Source organism: Malania oleifera, chromosome 3 (genome assembly GCF_029873635.1).
Source record: "Malania oleifera isolate guangnan ecotype guangnan chromosome 3, ASM2987363v1, whole genome shotgun sequence".
Classification (NCBI taxonomy): Eukaryota; Viridiplantae; Streptophyta; class Magnoliopsida; order Santalales; family Ximeniaceae; genus Malania; species Malania oleifera.
The window spans coordinates 117,014,959-117,034,518 of NC_080419.1; the positions used below are offsets into that span (position 1 = coordinate 117,014,959).

Here is a 19,560-nt window from a genome sequence, read left to right on the forward strand (position 1 = left end):
TTTATAGCAATGAGTCAAATAATAAAAATATCAATGATTGTTTAAAGTAAAATTTTCAAATTTAATGTAAAAAATGAAAAATTTGGATTTGACTTAAAAATGAATAAATTCTACGTTCTTGTGAATTTTATACTTTGGATTTGAATTTATGTAAATTTAAATAAATTTTAATATGATTTTATATTAGATTTAAATATTTAATATAAATCCAAATATAAATCTTTTAAGTTTATTACTGTTGGTTTCAAGAATTAAATACAAATATATATGAAATAGTGAATTTTCTTTTTTACCCTTATTCTCTTTTTTTTAACGTTATTACTTGTTTAATTTATGAAGTTTGAAATTTTACGCTCTACAACAGCGCAACAAGGACAGCCGAATGGTGAGCAAATAAGCGGATGCCACGTATAAAAAGTACAAAAGACTGGTGCAGGTTGACCACGTGGCATGTAATTACAGGCTAGAACTGCACTAGTATACGCTCACAGAGAAAGTACGTACATGTTTTTGGTACAGAGCTTTGCTGCCTATACACGGGCATTGGCACTGGGGGCTGAACTCTGAGGGCCAGAGGCAGGTTTCTGAGGTCCCTCCGGCCACCGTCTCCGTTTGCCGGTCACCGAGAGAGAGAGAGAGAGAGAGAGAGAGAGAAGGGGGGAGAGGGAAGGGGGAGATGGAGGGTCGAGATGAGGAGGAGCGGGGGGAGGAAGAGGAGGTGCTAGGGTCGAGCTTGACCATGGAGAAGGTGGCGGCAGCTAAGCAGTTCATCGAGAATCACTACAGAGCTCAGATGAAGAACATCCAAGAGCGAAAAGAACGGTATTTACTGTTTTTCAACTTTGCATGTAAAATATCGGACGAATTGAATGCACAAGCTACTGTGCAGTTTTTGTTCAAATTTCGTTTCTGCGAGGTCTCATTTCGTCGCTGATTTTCCTTCAGCGTTCTTTTTTGTTGCTGAGAAAATGTAGGGAAGGGGGAAGAAAGTTATAGAATTTATAATTTTCTGGAATGCTCTAGTATTGTCAGTTATGTGTGTGCGTGTTTTTTTTCCTGAAAATAAATTTCTAGTGGGTCGGAGGGGGATTGGGTTAAATGGCGGGTCTAGGATTTTAATTTTCTTTCGCGTCCCTGAGCTTTCTCAGCGACCAAGCCGTAGGTTATTGAATCTGATGGTGCTGGATTCTGATTTTGGTGCTGTTATTTGATGCTATTTTCTCGTGCAGGAGTCTTTGTTCGATTAGGTTAGATTGATACAACTATAATTGCGAAGTCAGTTAGTGTAAGTGAAGAATATCACGTTCTTGGGACAGCTGTAATTTTTGCCTATGTGAATTAGCCTGCTTTAAGACCATGTTTGCTTACTGGTCTTGGAAACTTGGAATTAGAGTTGGTTTGGGGCTTTGAATTCCAATTACCCCATTCAGCTGCCTTACATATCCATGGATTTGAAACACAATTTAGTTTTCCATTCGAACCCTCTGAAAAAAAATATTGAATTGAATTGGGAATTTAAGGCCGTCGGCCCGTCAGTGCATGTCATTTAGTCATTGCATTTTTCTGCTATTGTTGGGATTATTTGGGATCTGTCCTGACTCTTGTATGGCTGGTGAAGAAAATTTTCCACCGTTATATTGTTCTGGGTCTAATTCTTGAAGTAAATTTTTGCAAAGCCTACAATCTTTGCAACACTACTTGAGCAAAAAAATTGCATTTGCCTATAACATTTATGAATGACAAACACAAACATACCCCTGAAATTCAAATGTATCCTATGTGCAGTTTGTTGAACTTTTACTTTGCACTTACAAGCGTCGACCATAATGATTCTGTAGTTGTATTGCACATTCATTTGTTGTCATAAGCCACTCTTTATAGTGTGCTGACTTTGCTGTTCCATTAAGCAGTTTTGCTTGTGTCATATCTTTAAATAATACAAATTAATGGCAATGAAGCTTTTCATCATGCATTTCTTGTCAATTTCTTTCCTCCACGCTGATGTGTTCTTCATTCTGCAGCAAAACTTTGATTGAAGATGCAGATTTTGGACTTCAATATTTGTAATTCATTGACATTATTTGATTGCATTGCAGACGATGGGTGTTGGAAAGAAAATTAGCTCTCTCAGATGTGTCCAAGGAGGAACAGATCAATCTGATCAAGGATTTAGAGCGAAAAGAGACAGAGTATATGCGCCTTAAAAGAAACAAGATATGTGTTAATGATTTTGAGCTCCTAACCATCATTGGGAGAGGAGCCTATGGTGAGGTTAGAAATGTGTCCATTATATTTAATAGCGTATCAACAAAATAATATTCCACATGTCATTCATCTCTCTCTTCGTCGTCCGTCTATCTCCTTCACTAACTCCCCTGTCTTCAGGTGTAACTACTTTGTATCTTTAGTTACTATTTTTTCTTTTTTAATTTATAATTTTATGACTAACAAAGCCCCTTCCAATGCCTACTCAGTCATGCTCAAAATCCAATCTTCCGCTCCAGATGTTTGGTATTGCAGGATATATCCTTTCATGCGCACATACTTCTTGATTTTTATACTTTTTTTTTACATGAAATTCCCATGCTCATGTTTTTGTCATTTTTTAATTTGGTTGAATTAAGATTTTATTTGATTGCTTCTCATATTGTTTGTGTAATTAGCTGCTGTTGGGAAACAATTTCATGGTTCAGCTCCTGTTATATGTTATTGTTATGCTTGGCTTAGTTCATTTATTGCTTATAGCTTCTTAAAATTCAGGTCCGATTGTGCCGAGAGAAGAAATCTGGTAATATTTATGCCATGAAAAAGTTGAAGAAGTCTGACATGCTTACAAGAGGACAGGTAATATGACACCTTTTTACTGTTTCAACAATTATATCTCTGAAACTTTTCTTAGTAGCCGCTTTCTAGTTTTTTCATGTAAGTGCTGACCCAGTGCATTACATGCTTGTCACTTTTTTCACATGTTTGGAGATATGTCCGGCATATGTACGCAATCAGCAGGTGAAAGAAAATGCCATGTGCGACCAATGTCCAACACAAAATAATCATAAATCAACTCTGAATAAAACTAGTACACAGGAGGCCTTTTGTGAGCTTGCAATAATCAGAAAATAAAAAACTACTATTGGAAATTAAACTAAAATACTAATTTTCTAAATAAAAAATCCAAAAATTTAAAATATGATTGCCACAAAAAACCCATAAATTGAAATTAAAAAAAAAATTGACATTAGTTTCAATGTTGATGGCATCAATCTTTGTCAATTGAGAAATGAACTTGACCTTGAGTTACCTCTGGCATGCATGCTAGCTAACATTGCCCTCTTCATCTTAATTCCCAAAGCATTCTCAATTTGATCAATGGTGGATCTCTTTGGGTCTTAGGCTTTACTTCCTAATCGTTTGCAATCTCCCCTACAACGACACAAATCTTCATTGGGAAATTGCAATAAAAGTGCCCCTTTTGCTCACAATTATAGAATTCAATCAGAAAGCATTCAACCTGCCTTAAATCAAGCAATTTGGTGGGGGTGGAGGTGGAGGTGGCTCATTGGAACTAATAACTTCTTACATGTATCATTCCAATGTTTTCTTTTTTAGCAATTAAGAGCAAAGTTAGCGACTTGGTCAATTGAGTTAACGTCATAGGTGTGCAACTAAGTGCATAATCCATAGCAAAGCCCCTTTTAGGGTACCAAATGTGTTGTGTAAAACCCCCCAAATATGCACAACGGAAATATATATTTGTGTGAAGAATCAAACTCACACTGCAACAATCTAATGGTGAATATACAAAACAAACGACAACCACAACAAGTAAATTAAAGCAATAACAATCACAAAGACACAGAGAATTACATGGTTCGGCAATGCCTACATCCACGGGAGCAAACGGTAAGGATTCACTATATTCTTGTGTAAATTACGAGAGCAATACAAGAACCCTGTCAATTCTCTCAACAATTATCAACCAACACACTTGGCTTGCCATATACAACATATACTATGTATATATAAGCCTCCTCGGAAACCCAACCGTATTAACGTCCATTTATTCAAAATTTGAAATCTGCATTGGGCATCTTGAGCCAAACCGTCGACTGATTGGGCCAAACCATCGACTGTTTCAGACAGAATGTAAATTGTCTGAATTCTGGAGCCAAATAGTTGACCGTTTCAACCAAATAATCGACTGTTTCCCTGCTGCCCTCAGCACATGTGATTTTTCACTATGTCTTCTTCCTTGTTTATGCAATCCATCAAGTATATGAGCCACAAAAACACAACCATATGATACATTGCTGTGCATCTTTGTTGAAGGAGCTAACGTTGTTATCATGTTATGCCAATGCACACAACTTGAATTAAATCTCTTGTTCATAATTCTTTTCTTCCATCACATGCCTCATTAGGTTCCATTTAATAATGGAGCTTGTATCCCCTTGATGAGCTAGACTAAGCCATTGTTTTATATGTGAGGCATTTGAGACAAATAATTGCCATATCGACCTTTGCTTCATCGGACCTCTTGACAAGTAAAGATATTTTCAATTGATGATGTAGGACAAGAAATAACATTTAGATATAGAGAGATAATTGGGGGAATTAGGGATAGAAATACAAGAAGAGAAGGGAAGAAGAAGAAGAAGGTTAGAAATAGAGGTAGAACAGAGCACAAATGAGAGAGGAAGAACAGAGAGAAGGAAAAAGAAGAAACCTGCGGGAGAGAGAAAGACAGAGAAGGGGAAACTGCAGCAATTCTGAATTCAAAAAGTGACAACTGTACAATAGCTTACATATCCAGCACTCGTATCCACTCCTAACTGAAACACATATCTGCATAAAAGCCCCAATAAAACAAGAAATTACAAAATAACCCCAAAGTAGTTAAATACACAAAATAAACTTAAACTAACGAAACTTCCAAAATAACCAGAGTATTCCCCAACTAAACTAAAAACACTAGCTACAATATAAACATCTAAAGTTCTCCATCATTACAATTAAATAACATCTCAGTTTGTGAATATTCCATAACTTGGTTTCTTAGAGGCTTGCAATGAAGAAGGAATGCTATTTTATGTATGAATAGTTATTGGGCTTGTAGGAGGAGCATCAGGTTCGAGTCCCTCTCATTTTCTGTCTAGATAAAGAAATTTTAAGAGAGTGGAAATCTTGCACTCAAGAGCATCAAACTTCTGATTAAACTGGAGGAAGTTGATAGAAGCTAGTTGAGAGGTCAATTGGTGGATCTACTTTTCCATTTGTTTCTTCATCTCAAACATTGCAGCAACTTCATGAGCAATTGAATCAAACTGGTCCTCCGTCACCATATTGTTTTTGCTATTTGACTGAATCTATTCTCGATCCAATCTGATTAGGCTGAATTGATTGGTCTGGCTGAAAGGAAGTGGTTTGACCTGGTTTATAAATCCTTTTGTTGGTCATTTGTCATTCTGTCTCGTCCCCTTTGTTGCAGCCACATACGTTTTTTTTACTTCAGCTTCTGGAAAAATACTGATAATAAGTACTTATCTGGAGAAGCGCTGAAAGCCAAAAGTACTGTCTGGTTTGTGTTGAAAATAAGTACTGCTTGGCTACACTTATATAAAATAAATGCTGCTTATTTTTTTTATAGATAATTATTATATTTTATCTTTGAAAATTCTGTTTTCTCATAGTAGAGCATATATAAAGAAATTAAAATAGAGTAAAAATTATAGAATTTATATTACAACTTTAGCACAAATAAATTGTATATTATTGTGCATAAATTTAACAAACCTTCATTGTCTATATATGACCACGTTCTGATACATTTGATCAGCAATCTGGTCTCTCAAATTATTTATAACGACTGCTTGTGCAGCATCAAATATGCCTTGCTCTTGTGTCACATTCGCCAACTCATGGGTGATGTGGTGCCATGTGAATGCTTATGTGGACATTTCATGGACGCTTAAGTGGATTTGTCTCTAGAGTCTTCTTGGGAAAAAATCTAGAATGTGGTCCTAGTAGCCTTGTGGAGGAGCTTGTCACGGTGGAGCTGGATCTTGATCTGCTCATTGCTGTGCATACAAGAGAGAGATGGAGCTGCTGGAGGTTGGTAGCTCGGATGGAGGGAGACATTGGCCCCGGAGAGGAGCGGGTCACTTGCAGATCTGTTGGGTTGCTGCGGAGGGAGAGAGCTATAGAGAAGAGAGGATACAGTGTGAGGGAGAGGGAGAGAAAAGACATAAATGGTGTTTTGTTTTTTTGGAAAATTACATGTGCTGCCCCTCTCCGTAGGAGCATTAACCAAAGTGGTTACTGTTCCACCACTTTTCCTCCCCAAAAATAATCTCTAAATACTTCTACAAACATACTTATTTTTCCCCAAAAAAATTAATTTTCAAAATTACTTATAAAAAAAATAAGTACTTATCAAATTACTTGCTAATTATTGCTTATTGACACAAGTACTTAATTACTTTTCTGAAAAAAAGTGCTTACTTTTAAAGATGTTCCAAACGGGGGCTCATCTAGATTGAATATTACAGTGGGTAGTGTTAGAAAAATGTATAGTCCCAAGAGGGGGAGGGGGTAAATTGGGTATTTTAAAAATTTAAGCCAATGCTTTAATAATTTTAACCACAACCTAAGCACGTGATCTAAATGAGCAGATGCAATTAACAATCACAACAAATATAAACATATATAAGTGTGCTTAATTTAAAGAAATTAGGGAAGAGAGAATAAAACCCGTATTTTTACAAGGTTCGGCAATCATTGCCTACGTCCTTGCCTCAAGCAACTTACTTGAGGATTCCATTATGTACTTCTTCAATAGGTGGAGAAAACCTCTCTCTTTCAGTAGGCGGAGAAGCCTTTACAATCCCCCCTTCAATAGGCGGAGTTACCTCTTTCCTTCATTAGGCGGAGTCGCCTCTCTCCTTTACTTAGGTGGGGTAGACTCTCTCATTGAATAGGCGGAGGTGCCTCTCTTCTTCACTAGGCAAAGTCGCCTCTCTCCTTCAATAGGCGGAGATGCCTCTCTCCTTCAATAGGCAGAGATGCCCTTACAAAGTGGAATTAAAGAAATTGTTGTACAATGAATGCTTTGAACTTGAGCGGATAAGTACAATAAAAATATCAAACTAATACACTCTCAATATGATTATGAAATGAAGTTCTAGGAGTAACTTGAAGGTCTCTCTTCAATCAATGGATTTCAAGAATGATTTTGAGCAAGAGAGCAAGTGTGCACTTGAAAAATGAACTAGAAAAGTAAAGTGCTTGAAAAGGATTTTCAATCAATATAAAAAAACTTGGATGTGTATAATGGATGTATATCTCTCTTTCCTTCTCACTAAAACAAGTTAGAAACCTTGTATTCATACTTTATAGGCAAGATGGTCTACTAGCCATTTTGTGGCCGCTGGGCTTTGAAAGTAATTAATTATTTTGAAAACTAGCCGTTTTCTAGCCGTTGCGGCTTTTTGCCGCACGGTTCGGTCAACCGAATTGGGGACTCGGTCGCCTGAATGGCCTAGAGACTTCAGCCGCGATTTTCCTGAAACACCCTTCAGTGTTTGGGGCATAACTTTTGCTAGAGAACTCCAAATAGGGCGATCTTGGTATTAACAGAAAGTTAATAAAAAATCCCACAACTTCTGTGTTGAAGATTTTTGAAGATGGGAAGTTATTGATAGAGAAAATTGCACATCAATGTGGTGGCAGAAAAAAAAAGGGATTTGGAGAATCTTATTTTGGGGTTTTTTATTCCAAAAATGATTTTAACACTTTGAAATATTGCACATTTATAAAATAATTTTCAATGAAATATAGAGTGCCTAGGGTCCAACTAAGGTCACCTATGAGCTTCTTCACATAATCAATAATAGTGTACTCACATAGGTCCTATTTGTAAAATACATGAAATAAATTCTTCTAATTCTTCAAGCTTGGACTTCATGAGCTCCATAATCATAGCCATAGTCTTCAAGCTTGGTCTTTATATGCTCCATGTTTATAGCCAAATAACGTTGTTTTGTATGCTTCATGGCTTTCCAATTTGCATCTGTTATTGTGCTTAATACCTGAATTCCTGTGAACACACTTAGTAAGCACAATTAGATGCCTTGGTTTGTCATTATCAAAATGGGATGAAACCTAGAAATGCCAATAGATAGTTCTCACTACTTCTCTGTGTTGATGGTGGAGGAATTGTTGGTGATTATGCAGGTCCAAAATGGTAGTTGACCAGTGAAGATATGATAATGTCTGTTGAGGCTTTGATGACAGCAACTGATTGGTTGGTATGCATCAAAGCAGCAAGAGCTCACAACTTAATGAAATTGAGGGCTAAAACCACTATGAGATTGGGATGAACTGAGGTCTATGGCAGCAAATTGTTGCTGATAAATGAAGGTGATAGAGACTGTTGAAGGGGTTTGGGCTTTTGCTCGAAAGGATTTTTTAATTTTCTTTTCTGCTTTTTGATTCTTGAATGCCTTTTGGTTGTAAATGATGGATTGAGTGGAGAGAAGGCGAAGTGGTGTCTTGGTGAAGGTGACAATGTAAAGTTATTTAAGTTAAAATTTTGAGCATTACAAATTTAAATTGAAACTCATGGGCAAACTTGTCTAACATTGACAGTTGCGGTGATTTTAGTTGAAATTGTGAACTTCATCAAAAACACTGAAAATCATGTTGGATCATAGTCTGCTTTGACAGTACTTGATGTAGGGCCAATGTCCAACACAAAATAATTGTAATTCAAATTTTAATAAGACAAGTATTTATGGATTGAAGCCTTTCTATTGGGACAAGTCAACACGCTTCAATGCCTAGCACACTTTAGCAAAATGTTGTTGCTGAAAGAAGAAATTGTGCCCGTATGGACATGGTAAGTAACTAAGTACCATGTTGAGCTGGCCAAATGTGCATTTGGCATTATGGAGTGATGTCTTTACTATCGGTAGATGTCTTTAATAAGTTCTGTCGAAGGCTGTTTCTAAAACTATTTGTGAGTTGTGGAGAGGATGGGCACCAAGATTTGGACAATTAACGAGTCGAAGTATGAGTGTGTAACCCACATGAAACTGGATCCAAGAGCACGAAGAGTGTGTTTGGTTTGGTGGCTAATGGTTATAGGACTAGACTGGAGTCAATTGGACTATACTAAACTGGATATGATTTCCTGTCCTATGTTTGAAATTGGGATGCTCATGAATAGGCTAATGATTCAAAAGACCAAAATACCCTTTATATAAAAAATTACTTTTATTTAAACATTACAAAATTGCTCCACACCTTCAAACCAAATACTTACAATCCCATATCCTGCATATCCAATTATCATTGACCCAAAATTAATCCAACCTCAAAATCAAAGCAGACAACCACCTTCACCCACTGATGGAGTTCCAAGAAACACTGATCAACCAAATTCACAGCCTTTGGAACTGTTAAAGGCTTGATATAAATTGTTGGCCCACAGCCTAACAGCTTAAGCTTATAGGTAAAGTGGTAACCTAACATGGTATCAGAGCTGGTTACCAAGAGGTCCTAGGTTCTAGTCTTGTTGCCTGTGTTTACTGTGTGATGTTTAAAAATTATTGTACTCCCTGTAATGGGTGTTATTTATCGTTTGTTTATCTCTCCATGTGCTGTCAGGCTGCATGTGCGGGGGAGTGTTAAAGGCTTGATATACATTGTTGGCCCACAACCCAACAACTTAGGCTTTTAGGTAAAGTGGTACTCTAACAGGAACAAACACAAATAAACCCAGCTCCTCTATATTCTATTGGCCCTAATCAAAGTAGCTAGAGAAGATCCCAGCTAGGGGATTGTGCCAAGTCCCAATCTAGTGACTGCTGAGTCCACTAATGAGGGAATTGCACCTTGGCCTGGTGAATTTTTATCAGTGAATGGGAGTTCATTGAATAAAAGAGATGATGCAGATAAGCAATGTAAGCAATCACTAAAATTTTTGGAGAACTATTGCAAGATCCCATTCTGGGAGCTGTGCCAAGCTCCCATGGTGGCGCTTGAATCACACATGATGGTGGCGCTAAGGCTTGCGCTCGAATTACAACCACAACAGAATTGAAGGATTTAGGTTTTTGAAACGCTGCTGAATCGGAGTCCCTATTCACTGCCCAAAGCACTGGACAAACAGAGGCTTCCTTTAAGCTCCTGAAGAAGAGGAGAGGGGGCTTGGATTATCAAACCCAATGTACTCTTCTAGAGCTGACCAATTTCTCTAGATCGCTTCCCCACACCTGAGAGCTCAATTTACCAAACCCAAATCGCATGGAAAAATTGTTAAAGAGGAGGATCTTTCAAGAAATTTCAAAATTTTGACTGAGATTACTATTATTTCCTATATACATTGATCCTTCTGTTGTTCGTGATGGTTGTCATCACTGCTCCTCTTGCAGTCAAGATTGTAAAAGCGATCTTGACCATGATTCTGATCATCAGAGTTTGATTGAGTTTGAGGGCTTACTGTTGGAGTTAAAATGAGTTAGCTATTGTTGAACAAAGATCATTGGGTGTGTTGTCATGGTCTATACTTTGCCTTGCTGCCAAGCCTCACGACAATGATCATCACCACGTTTGCTGGATATGATTCCAGTAGAGATGATGAGAGAGAGTGAGTAGAGGAGGGCATCTTCGTATGTTTGCTGCTTAGCCAGGTCTGGCCCATGGGGAAGGACCCCATCCTTATCTCATATAAAAGGGCTAAAAAAGTCCTGTTTCTGGCCAGTTCAATCCTAACTGCATGTTGCACCAAACATGGGCTAAGAGCTCTTAGCCTAGCCTAACTGGTGAACCAAATGCACCCTAAGGTCTAAGTGCTATATTATAGGCTATGCAGGTAGTTCCAAAGAATTAGGTTTTGTTGTCCTCTTCATAAGCCTTGAATTGTTGAAGTTTGAAACATGAAGTTTCTTGAGGATGCAGAGGTTAGTGGGTGTGGGTTTCCTTGTAACGTATAATTTGAAGGGGAATGGATGTGCCTGAGGCACCATTAAGAAAGTTGGTTGTCATTCCACGTAATTTTCCAAACATTTCAATAGAACAAACGAATCAAGTACGCCACTCCATAAAAACAATGCAATGTGGATTATAAATTTAAATTTTGAAAAATGAATTTTCAAACTCCAAATTTTGCAAATTTCAGATCAAGGAGTAGAAGTTGGAAGATCCAAACATGTAATGTCTGTTAAATTGGTGATATTATCTTGTGTACATGCAAGAGTCCAAATTTAACATTGAACCTGGCACTAATCCTTTCTTGTTTTCAGAAGCCATGAGTGGCCATAACTCCACACTTTGCTATCTTGCCATGAAAAAAAAATCAAGTTTGGGATTTAGTTGAGTTACCTAAATGGGGTCAAGCTTATTATAAATGGGTCTACAAGGCCAAAAGGTACTTCTGGCAACATTGACTGATATAAGTACAGATTAGTAGGCTGTAGCCACATGGCTTCACTCAGAAGACACAATTACCATGTGATCTTCTCTCTAGTTTCCAGTAAGGACTCTTTCTGGATTATCATGGTTTTGGTAGCTCATTTTTTTTTTGGATCAGAAAAAATAAAATATATTAACATTGCATGAAGGGCGTGCCAGTCCATGGTACAAAACATCAACCACTCTGAAGAGTGTCGCTAACATCAAGGATTACAGAATGATCATTAGCAATTTTCCCTTGGACCCAGCTGGAGACAGCAGCAATCAATTGGTGTTTGCAAGTCTGAAGCAAAGTTGACGAGTCTTTGAAGGCTCTCTTATTTCTTTCTTTCCAAGCATGCCAAAGATGGCAAGAGGGATGAGGTTCAAAGCCTTTCGCTTATCCTTTGTAGCTCTGATGCCTTTCCAAGCCCAAATCCCCTTCCAACTGAATTATCTGTAACCCATTGTTGCCCAGCCATGGAAAGAGTCAAATTCCACAGGCTCCTAGGCCAGGGGCGGTGGAGGAGAATGTGGTTGACTGATTTTGTGTCAGCCATACAGAGAGAACACCGATTTGGGACTATAAGCTCTCTTTTCTGCAGATTGCCGAGGGTTAAAATATTTCCATGTACGGACTACCAAGCAAAAAGGGCAGCCTTTGGAGGGTTGTTGTCCACCAAATGTGAATCCAAGGGGAGTTATTGCAGTTTGTTCCCAACAGTGAGAGCTTCTTACATAAAGATTTAACAGTGAAGATACCATTTTTTCTTTTCCAAAGACAATTTTGGCTTGTTGGGGATGTTTTGGTGACGAAATTTGTAGAGAAATCTGTAGAAGTCAGAGAGTGTGTGAAGTTCCCAATCTGCCATGTTCCTTGTAAAAGGAATGTCCCAGAAAGTTCCCTGGTTAGTGATTTGGAGATGATGACTGATAAGGGCATTTCTGTCACAAGCCAAGTTGTAGATGGAAGGAAATGCAGCTCTAAGTATCTCATTTTGACTTGGAGTTACATCAATGGATGTGAAAATGACATTCCTAAATGTGGATCTTGAGGAAGAGGTATACATGGTACAACTTGAGGGTTTTTGTGATGACATAGATAAGTCACTTGGTTTGCAAGTGAAACAAATGCATATATGGACTGGACTAGAGCAGGTCTCCTGCCAATGATATTTACTGCCCATTTGCAGGATTAAGATTGGAATGGAGTAAAAATTCAGGCTCTAATTCTCATTCCTATGTTTGTTTTCAAAATGGAATTTTGAATTTGGTTCTGAATGGAATCATGATTCCTATAAGCAGTGGAATCTCGATTCCCATTCAAGTGGGCTGGAATCCTTATTCATCCAAGGAATCAAATCCATTTCACACAATATCCTCTCATCTCCTTCTGCTCCCCCTCCCTAAATACTTTTACCCTTCCTGCCCCCTCCCCCCTTCAAAACCTTTGATTGGCAGGTTGTAGACTTACAGGTGTTGCCATTGTTGGAAATCATGGCTAGTCGGAGCAGTGATGCACTTCTCCCTTCAGATTGTGCAGATTGTGGATGGAAATCATTGCTAGTTGGAGCAGTGATAAATTTCTTTGACATTGGTGGTCAGATATCATGGCTAGCTGGATCATGGTCGACTGGTAGATCTTGCAATGGGCGACGCACAATCTCTGGAATGAAGCTTGCTCTGCAACCAGCTTCTTCTACAATTACCTCCATTATTTTTTATGAGTAAATAAAACAAATAAGACATCTCTTGTGAGGTTGCTTATGGGCGCAATCTCCATCACTAAAATTTGTTTATTTTAAAAAAGATTCCTATGAAGAAATTTTGAAATAAAATTAAAATCAAAATTTGATTTTAAAAGGGAATTTTTGGAAAATGTCTTATCCTTTATTCCATTCCTATAGTCATTCTCTGTGAGTATATAAATGCAGTAATAGTATTCTGATTCCATCCCAATCTCGACTCAATTCCCACTCTAGTTCCATTCTTGTTTCTTTTTGTTCCACAAACCAAACGGAGGATTAAAGTTTCAAAATGTTTTTGCTTCGTTTATTTCAAGGAGAACATTCTTGATCCATGTATATACCTTGAGGTTAGTGGGAGTAAATCTATTTTCCCAGTCCCATGTGTGAATGCCATTTTTTTGGGGTTTCGATTGAAATAAGAAGACTTTTTTTTTTTTTAAAGAAGAAGTACAACAAGGAGCATACCTCCTTAAAAAAATATAAAACAAGATAAAAATAAATCAAAACAGCGCACCCAATCTATCATGCTGTAAATCAGAAAAGGAAAACCCTTCGAAACGCCCAGATGCAAAACCCACAGAGAAGCGAAATTCTGAATCGTATCCTAAAGCATAACTGAGCACATCCTCTTCCCCACAAAAATATGAGCATTCTGTTCAAACCAAATCCTCCACAAAGCTGCAAAATTGCACCCCTCCACGAGGCTGAAGCATCCTTACCCCTTCCAAAACCTGAAAAATGGATAGCCAACATATTTTCCATGGACTCTGGAGTCTGGACACACCCAATTCTCTCCAAATAAACCAAAAGGTTGTTTCACACCCTCCAAGAAAAGGAGTGATGCTGGAAGAGGTGGGAAGCAGATTCTGAATTTTGAAAACAAAGAGAACAAACTTCCGGTGTAAAGACTTAAAGGTCCCCTACTCAGCTACAGATTGTTAGTGTTAACTCTACTAAGAACAACCAACCAAATAAAAGCCTTAATCTTAGAGGGGACTTTAGCTTTCCAAATGGATCCATGAACCGGAAAGACAAGCTTTTATCAGTTAAATGCTAAAAAAAAAAAAAGAAAAAATTTATAAGAATTCTCCCCAAAAGAATCAAGAATCCTAGAAAGATAGTCTCTCCTTTGGGAATTGAGCCTGCCATCCAACAAAATTAATAAGGAGGCAAGCTCCAAAACCTCCCTATCATTGAGAGCCTTATGAAAATGGAAATGCCAATAGAAACCCGCCCTACTAGATTTAAAGAAAGAAGAAATTGATTCCTTGTAAAGAGGACAAACTAAACAAGTGGGGAAAAGATGAAAAAAGAGAAGAACCCCCAAGCCAAATGTCTCCTGAAAACTGAATATGATACCCATTTCCCACGATAAAATTTGTGTAAGGAATAAAAATAGGATGTAACTGTGAAATACCCTTCCAAGGACTATCACAAGAACATCTCAAGCCCAAATTAGCATCCCACCATCATCCTGCAAGACGAATTTACTCTTAATAACTTTGAGTCAAAGGGAAGACTACTCAAGGGGAAATTGCCATAATTATTTACCCAATAAAGCAATGTTCTTAGACACCAACTTACCAAGACCCAAAACCCCCTCCTTCTTAGACCTTCAGACAACTTCCCACACTTCCCACAAACGAAATGATCTTTATCCTCCCCCACCCTGGACCAAAGAAAGTCTCTCATGATCTTCTCAATACTACTGGCTATCCTCACATCTATTCTAAAATCTAAAGATAGACGAGCAATAAAGAGGAATACTTGCAAGGCAAGCCTGAATGAGCTGATTTGCAAGCAGTGATATGGGGTTGCTGATTTTTACGTGAAGAGCTTTTCTTGCTTAGAGCTTTGAATAATGGATATGGGTGAAGCCTCTTATCTTAAATTTCAAAAGGCGTGCATTGATAAGGTTTTGGCAAGGTTCAATATGAGTAGCTGTCCTTCTACCCAGCACTTACTGTGGAATCAGAAAAATATAGTTCCAATAAATCACCACTGAAGTCTTTGGGAACAGACCAGGTGAAAGAATACACTTGACCTGGCGTTGGTTTTGTGGCAGGATTTCTGGGCAGATTTCAGAGTTAACCAAGGCACGAGCACTTGAAACTTGTTAATGAGGTCATGAGGTACTTGCAGGGGACTAAGGATTTTTACTTGACATGCTGATATAAGGATTTTTAGTTGACATTTTGAAGTGGTTGGATTTTCAGATTCAGATACTGCCAGATGTCCAGAGTCCAGACATGAGAAAATCCATGTTAGGATATATTTTTTTTACTGCTTGCTGGAGGCGCTATTTATAGGAGAAGAATTTAACAGATAATAACTGCACCTTCAACTATGGATGCAGAATTTGTTGCATACTATGACATTTCTTCACAGCCTGTTTTTTTGGCCATTGAGGATTTAGTGTGATAATTCGGCTTCTTCTGTTGACTCACTCGAAAAATGAGCGGCTTGGAAGCTATCCCAAGTATTGGAGTTTTGTTGTGTAATATTCAGCCCAAAGGTTAGATCGTCTCCTCAGGGAATGCGATTTAATCTCAAATTTTACGTTCTTCCAATTGAAAATAAAAAATTACTGAACTCAGTTCAGATTCGGGGTTTTCAAGATTGTTTGAGATTTCTTCTGACAAATTAAACGAACACGCAAATTAAACCTTAATCCTAGCATGCATTGAATATAAATTTCAAGAATGGAAACCCTACTTCTAATCAGGCAGACATCGAAACATGCGTTAAACTTCGGGATAGAAAAGACGGTAACTTTAACACGTAATTAAAACATGCAATAATGAAACTCACACAAACACAAATGCGAGCGATAAAAACGGAATATTTAACAAAATTAAAAACTTAAACCCAAATCAAAATTAAAAGGCAATCAAGAACTCGAACAAAAATTAAACCTTTAACGACTTGAACAATAACTAGACACGATAAAAATACCAACTTTAATAAGATTTAACCCTAAATTAAATCGAGCTTCGACAAAAATTAAATTTTGAAAAGAGCCACTAATTTAATTTCTTAAAAACAAAAACACCTCTTTTTCTTTTTGGATTTTATTCTTTTTTTTTTCTTTATTTATTTTTGAACCAAACCGGACCTTACTAGACTAATTAAATAAATCAAAGCATTAATTAAATCTGTCGCGAAATTAATTGAGAAAATAAATAAATAAATAAACTGCAACAATAATAAAATACTTTAAATAATATTCAAAATTTAAATCTTTCAATAAACCTCAATAATAAAAAAATAACAATAGTTAACTAACAATAAAAAAAAAAAAAAGAAGAGAGGGGGAGAGAGAGAGAGAGAAATTTAGCCGTGGGGATGGTGTTGGAGGACTCGGCTGGCCGTGGTCTGGTTCAGGACTTCTGGAGGAAGGACGGTGGAGGTTCTCACGTGGTGGCAGGTGTTCTGGAGAAACTGGCAGCAGGTGCGTGGCTGGTGTTGCAGCTTCTGCAGCAGGTTGGCGGCGGCAGCAGGGGAAACTCGGAAGGTGGCTGAGAGCAGAGGTGGCTGGTGGCTGGCCGGAGCGGCAGCTGGGGACCTCCTCGGGTCTGTGGGGCAGCAGCAGGCAGCAGGCAGCAGGCAGCAGGCAGCTGGGTCTCCTCGGCTGTGCTGGTGTTGCAGTGGGTTGGCCGGAGCAAATGGGTGCAGCAGCCTGGAGCAGCTTGAGAAAACAGTGGGAGAAGGGCTTGAAGTTACAGCAGGGGTGTTCGGTTGCAGCAATGGAAGGAGGGGGAGAGAGGAAGGGGAAGAAGACTGAGGGAGAGAGCAGAAAAGAGAGGGAGCTGAGAAAGTTTGAGAGAAGGAGAGGGAGAGAACAAGGAGAGGGAGGCCGAGAAGAGAGAGGGAGAAAGGGGAAGCAGGGAGCGGGAGAGAAGAGGGAGTTCAGGGAAGGGTAAGGGAGAGTGAGAGCCCCGGGGGCTTGCTTAGAAGAGGGGAAGAAAAGAAGGATATAAAGGGGAGGGGGTGCGGCTGCCCTATGCGAGACCCAGCAATGGAGGACAGGGTCACATCAGCTTTTATTTATTTATTTTTATTTCTTAGCAAACGAGCCATGTTTTGACTCTGTTGGAGTTAAATACTGAACTGCTAATTAAATCTACAACTAAAGTTACTTGAGAAAATAAATAAATAAATACTGCACTAATAATAAAACACTTTAAATAACATTCAAAATTCAAACTTTTCAAATAACCTTAATAAAAAAACAACAATGTTCAACTTAACAATAAAAGAAAAAAGAAAAGAAGAGAGAGAGAGAGAGAGAGAGTCCTCAGGTGTTTGGAGCTGGAGCTGGTGGCTGGAGTTGGAGGTCTTGGTTGCTGCTGGGTGGTGCAGCAGAGAGGGGCCGCAGCAGGGGTGTTGGCTGGTGGCTCGGGTGTTCGGCGGCTGGAGCTGGAGGTTCTCACGGGGTGGCTGGTTGGAACAGCAGCGGGGAGACTGGCTGGTTGTAGCAGGAAGTCTTCGAGAGGAGAGGAGGAGCAGCAGAGGACCTCTTCGAGTGTTCCGTGGCTGTTGCTGGCAGCAGCGGGCTCCGGAAGCAAGGTGATGCAGCAGCTGAGGAAGAGAGAGCTGAGGGAGGGAAGGAGGGAGAGTAAGAGAGGGAGAGAGTTGAGAGAGGAGAGTTGAGTGTTGCAAGAAAGAAGAGGGAGAAGGAGAGAGAGCAGAAAAGAGAGGGAGGCCGAGAAGAGAGAGGGAGAGAAGGGGTGAAAGGGGAGGAGAGCTGAGAGAGCTCCGGGGGCTTGCTAGAACAAGACAAAAAAGGGAAAATAAATAGGGCGGGGGAGGGGCTGCCCTACCCAGCGACCTGGCAAAGAGACCTGACCCGGCCTGCATGGATGGGTCACATCATTATTTTATATATATATATATATATATATATATATATATAGCAAAGAGACCCGACCCGGCCTGCATGGATGGGTCACATCATTATTTTATATATATATATATATTTTGTTTCTTGGCGAACAAGGGTAATTTTGACCCTTCTAGAGCCTGTTTCTCTCGAAGTTCAAAACATGGAAGTTGTAGATAATCTTCTCATCTTTCTCCAGAATTTTGAATTGTCTCGATCGGGGTTCGGACGGAAAAGTTATGCGCGAATTACGAACTGATGCCGATTTTAGCTCCCGATAATTTTTCTACGATAAAAAAATACCAAAAATTCATAAATTGTTCAATACAACCCAGAGATTATAAATAGGACACCTTGTTAAATTATTGAGAGTAATTAGGCATTTAATTAAAAATATAAGCCCTAATGCTCAGATTAAAATGCCTAATTACGCAGTTTAAGCGCATAATCATCTGTGTGCAGTGTTCTTTTATAAAAATGATAAAAAAAATTGCAGACACAATAAGCATTACCATTCAGGAGAAAGTTCAAATGAAAATTGTAACCATTGATTACAGAAATCCTTAGCCGATGATTGCTAATCCCATGACTATATTGCTTGCTAAGCTTTCTGGAGAGGTTGCGGAACACATGGGTGTTCTTAACTCAACTGTGTTGTTTACTTTTCTCATTCAATTGAAATGGTAAATTCATGAATAGTGTGTGTTAGTGCAATTACTTGATTGTGCACATGGAATTATTATAAAGTTTTTCCATTTTAAACTTACAGTGAGTTTACACCTTGAATGACTCATTGGGAATCCATTCGTTAAATTTTTTCCTTATTAAGTGCTGTTTTGGGAAATGTGATTCTTTGTAATTCATGGAAGGAATTGTTTGCTTGAAAGGACACAACCACCATGGTCCTTGGATTAACACTTTCTAACTAAGTGAAATTTCTGCACTATGAGATTGGAATTATTATTATGGACATATGTACAAATGTACAATTATTTATGTCATGTGGACCTAGTGGGAGATTATAAAGCTGATATCTGTCTCATGTTAGAGACTTCACATGCCCCACATATCACATAAATTTTATACCTATTTATTATGCTACACTAGCTATGTGCATATAATGTGTATCTAAACTAAGACAAAGAATCCATAAAATGATGATGAGGATTCTTATCCAAACATCATTTAGTGTGGGGTTGATGATAATTGTTTAATATTGTAACATTCAAGGCATAGAACTAAGTGACAATTAAATTGTCATTTAAGATTATTTGCCTCCATGATGGTAGGAGGTTTTGGGTTACAAATGAAAGGTTTATATAAATGTCCCTGGCCTTGTAGATAATACACCTATCAACAATTCCATCTTGTTTGACATAAAGATCTGCATAGGTTAGAAGATCCCTTTAATCATTAATGAATCTAGCATTGAGAAATCATAGAGCATTTGGAAGATTTAGAATTCAATAATTGGATTTGGGC

The 19,560-nt window shown here is 38.4% G+C and overlaps 1 protein-coding gene across 1 annotated transcript in view; it reads left to right on the top strand.

Moving 5' to 3' along the window:
• The first annotated feature begins 508 nt into the window (after nt 1–508).
• The window catches only part of LOC131151790 (uncharacterized), a 63,401-nt gene continuing 44,349 nt past the window's right edge, over nt 509–19,560 (top strand). Inside the window, exons 1-3 of the mRNA XM_058103206.1 lie at nt 509–822; nt 2,097–2,271; nt 2,761–2,844. Coding sequence (XP_057959189.1) covers nt 677–822; nt 2,097–2,271; nt 2,761–2,844 — 405 coding nt within the window. The 5' untranslated portion in view covers nt 509–676. The remainder of the gene's footprint in view (nt 823–2,096; nt 2,272–2,760; nt 2,845–19,560) is intronic.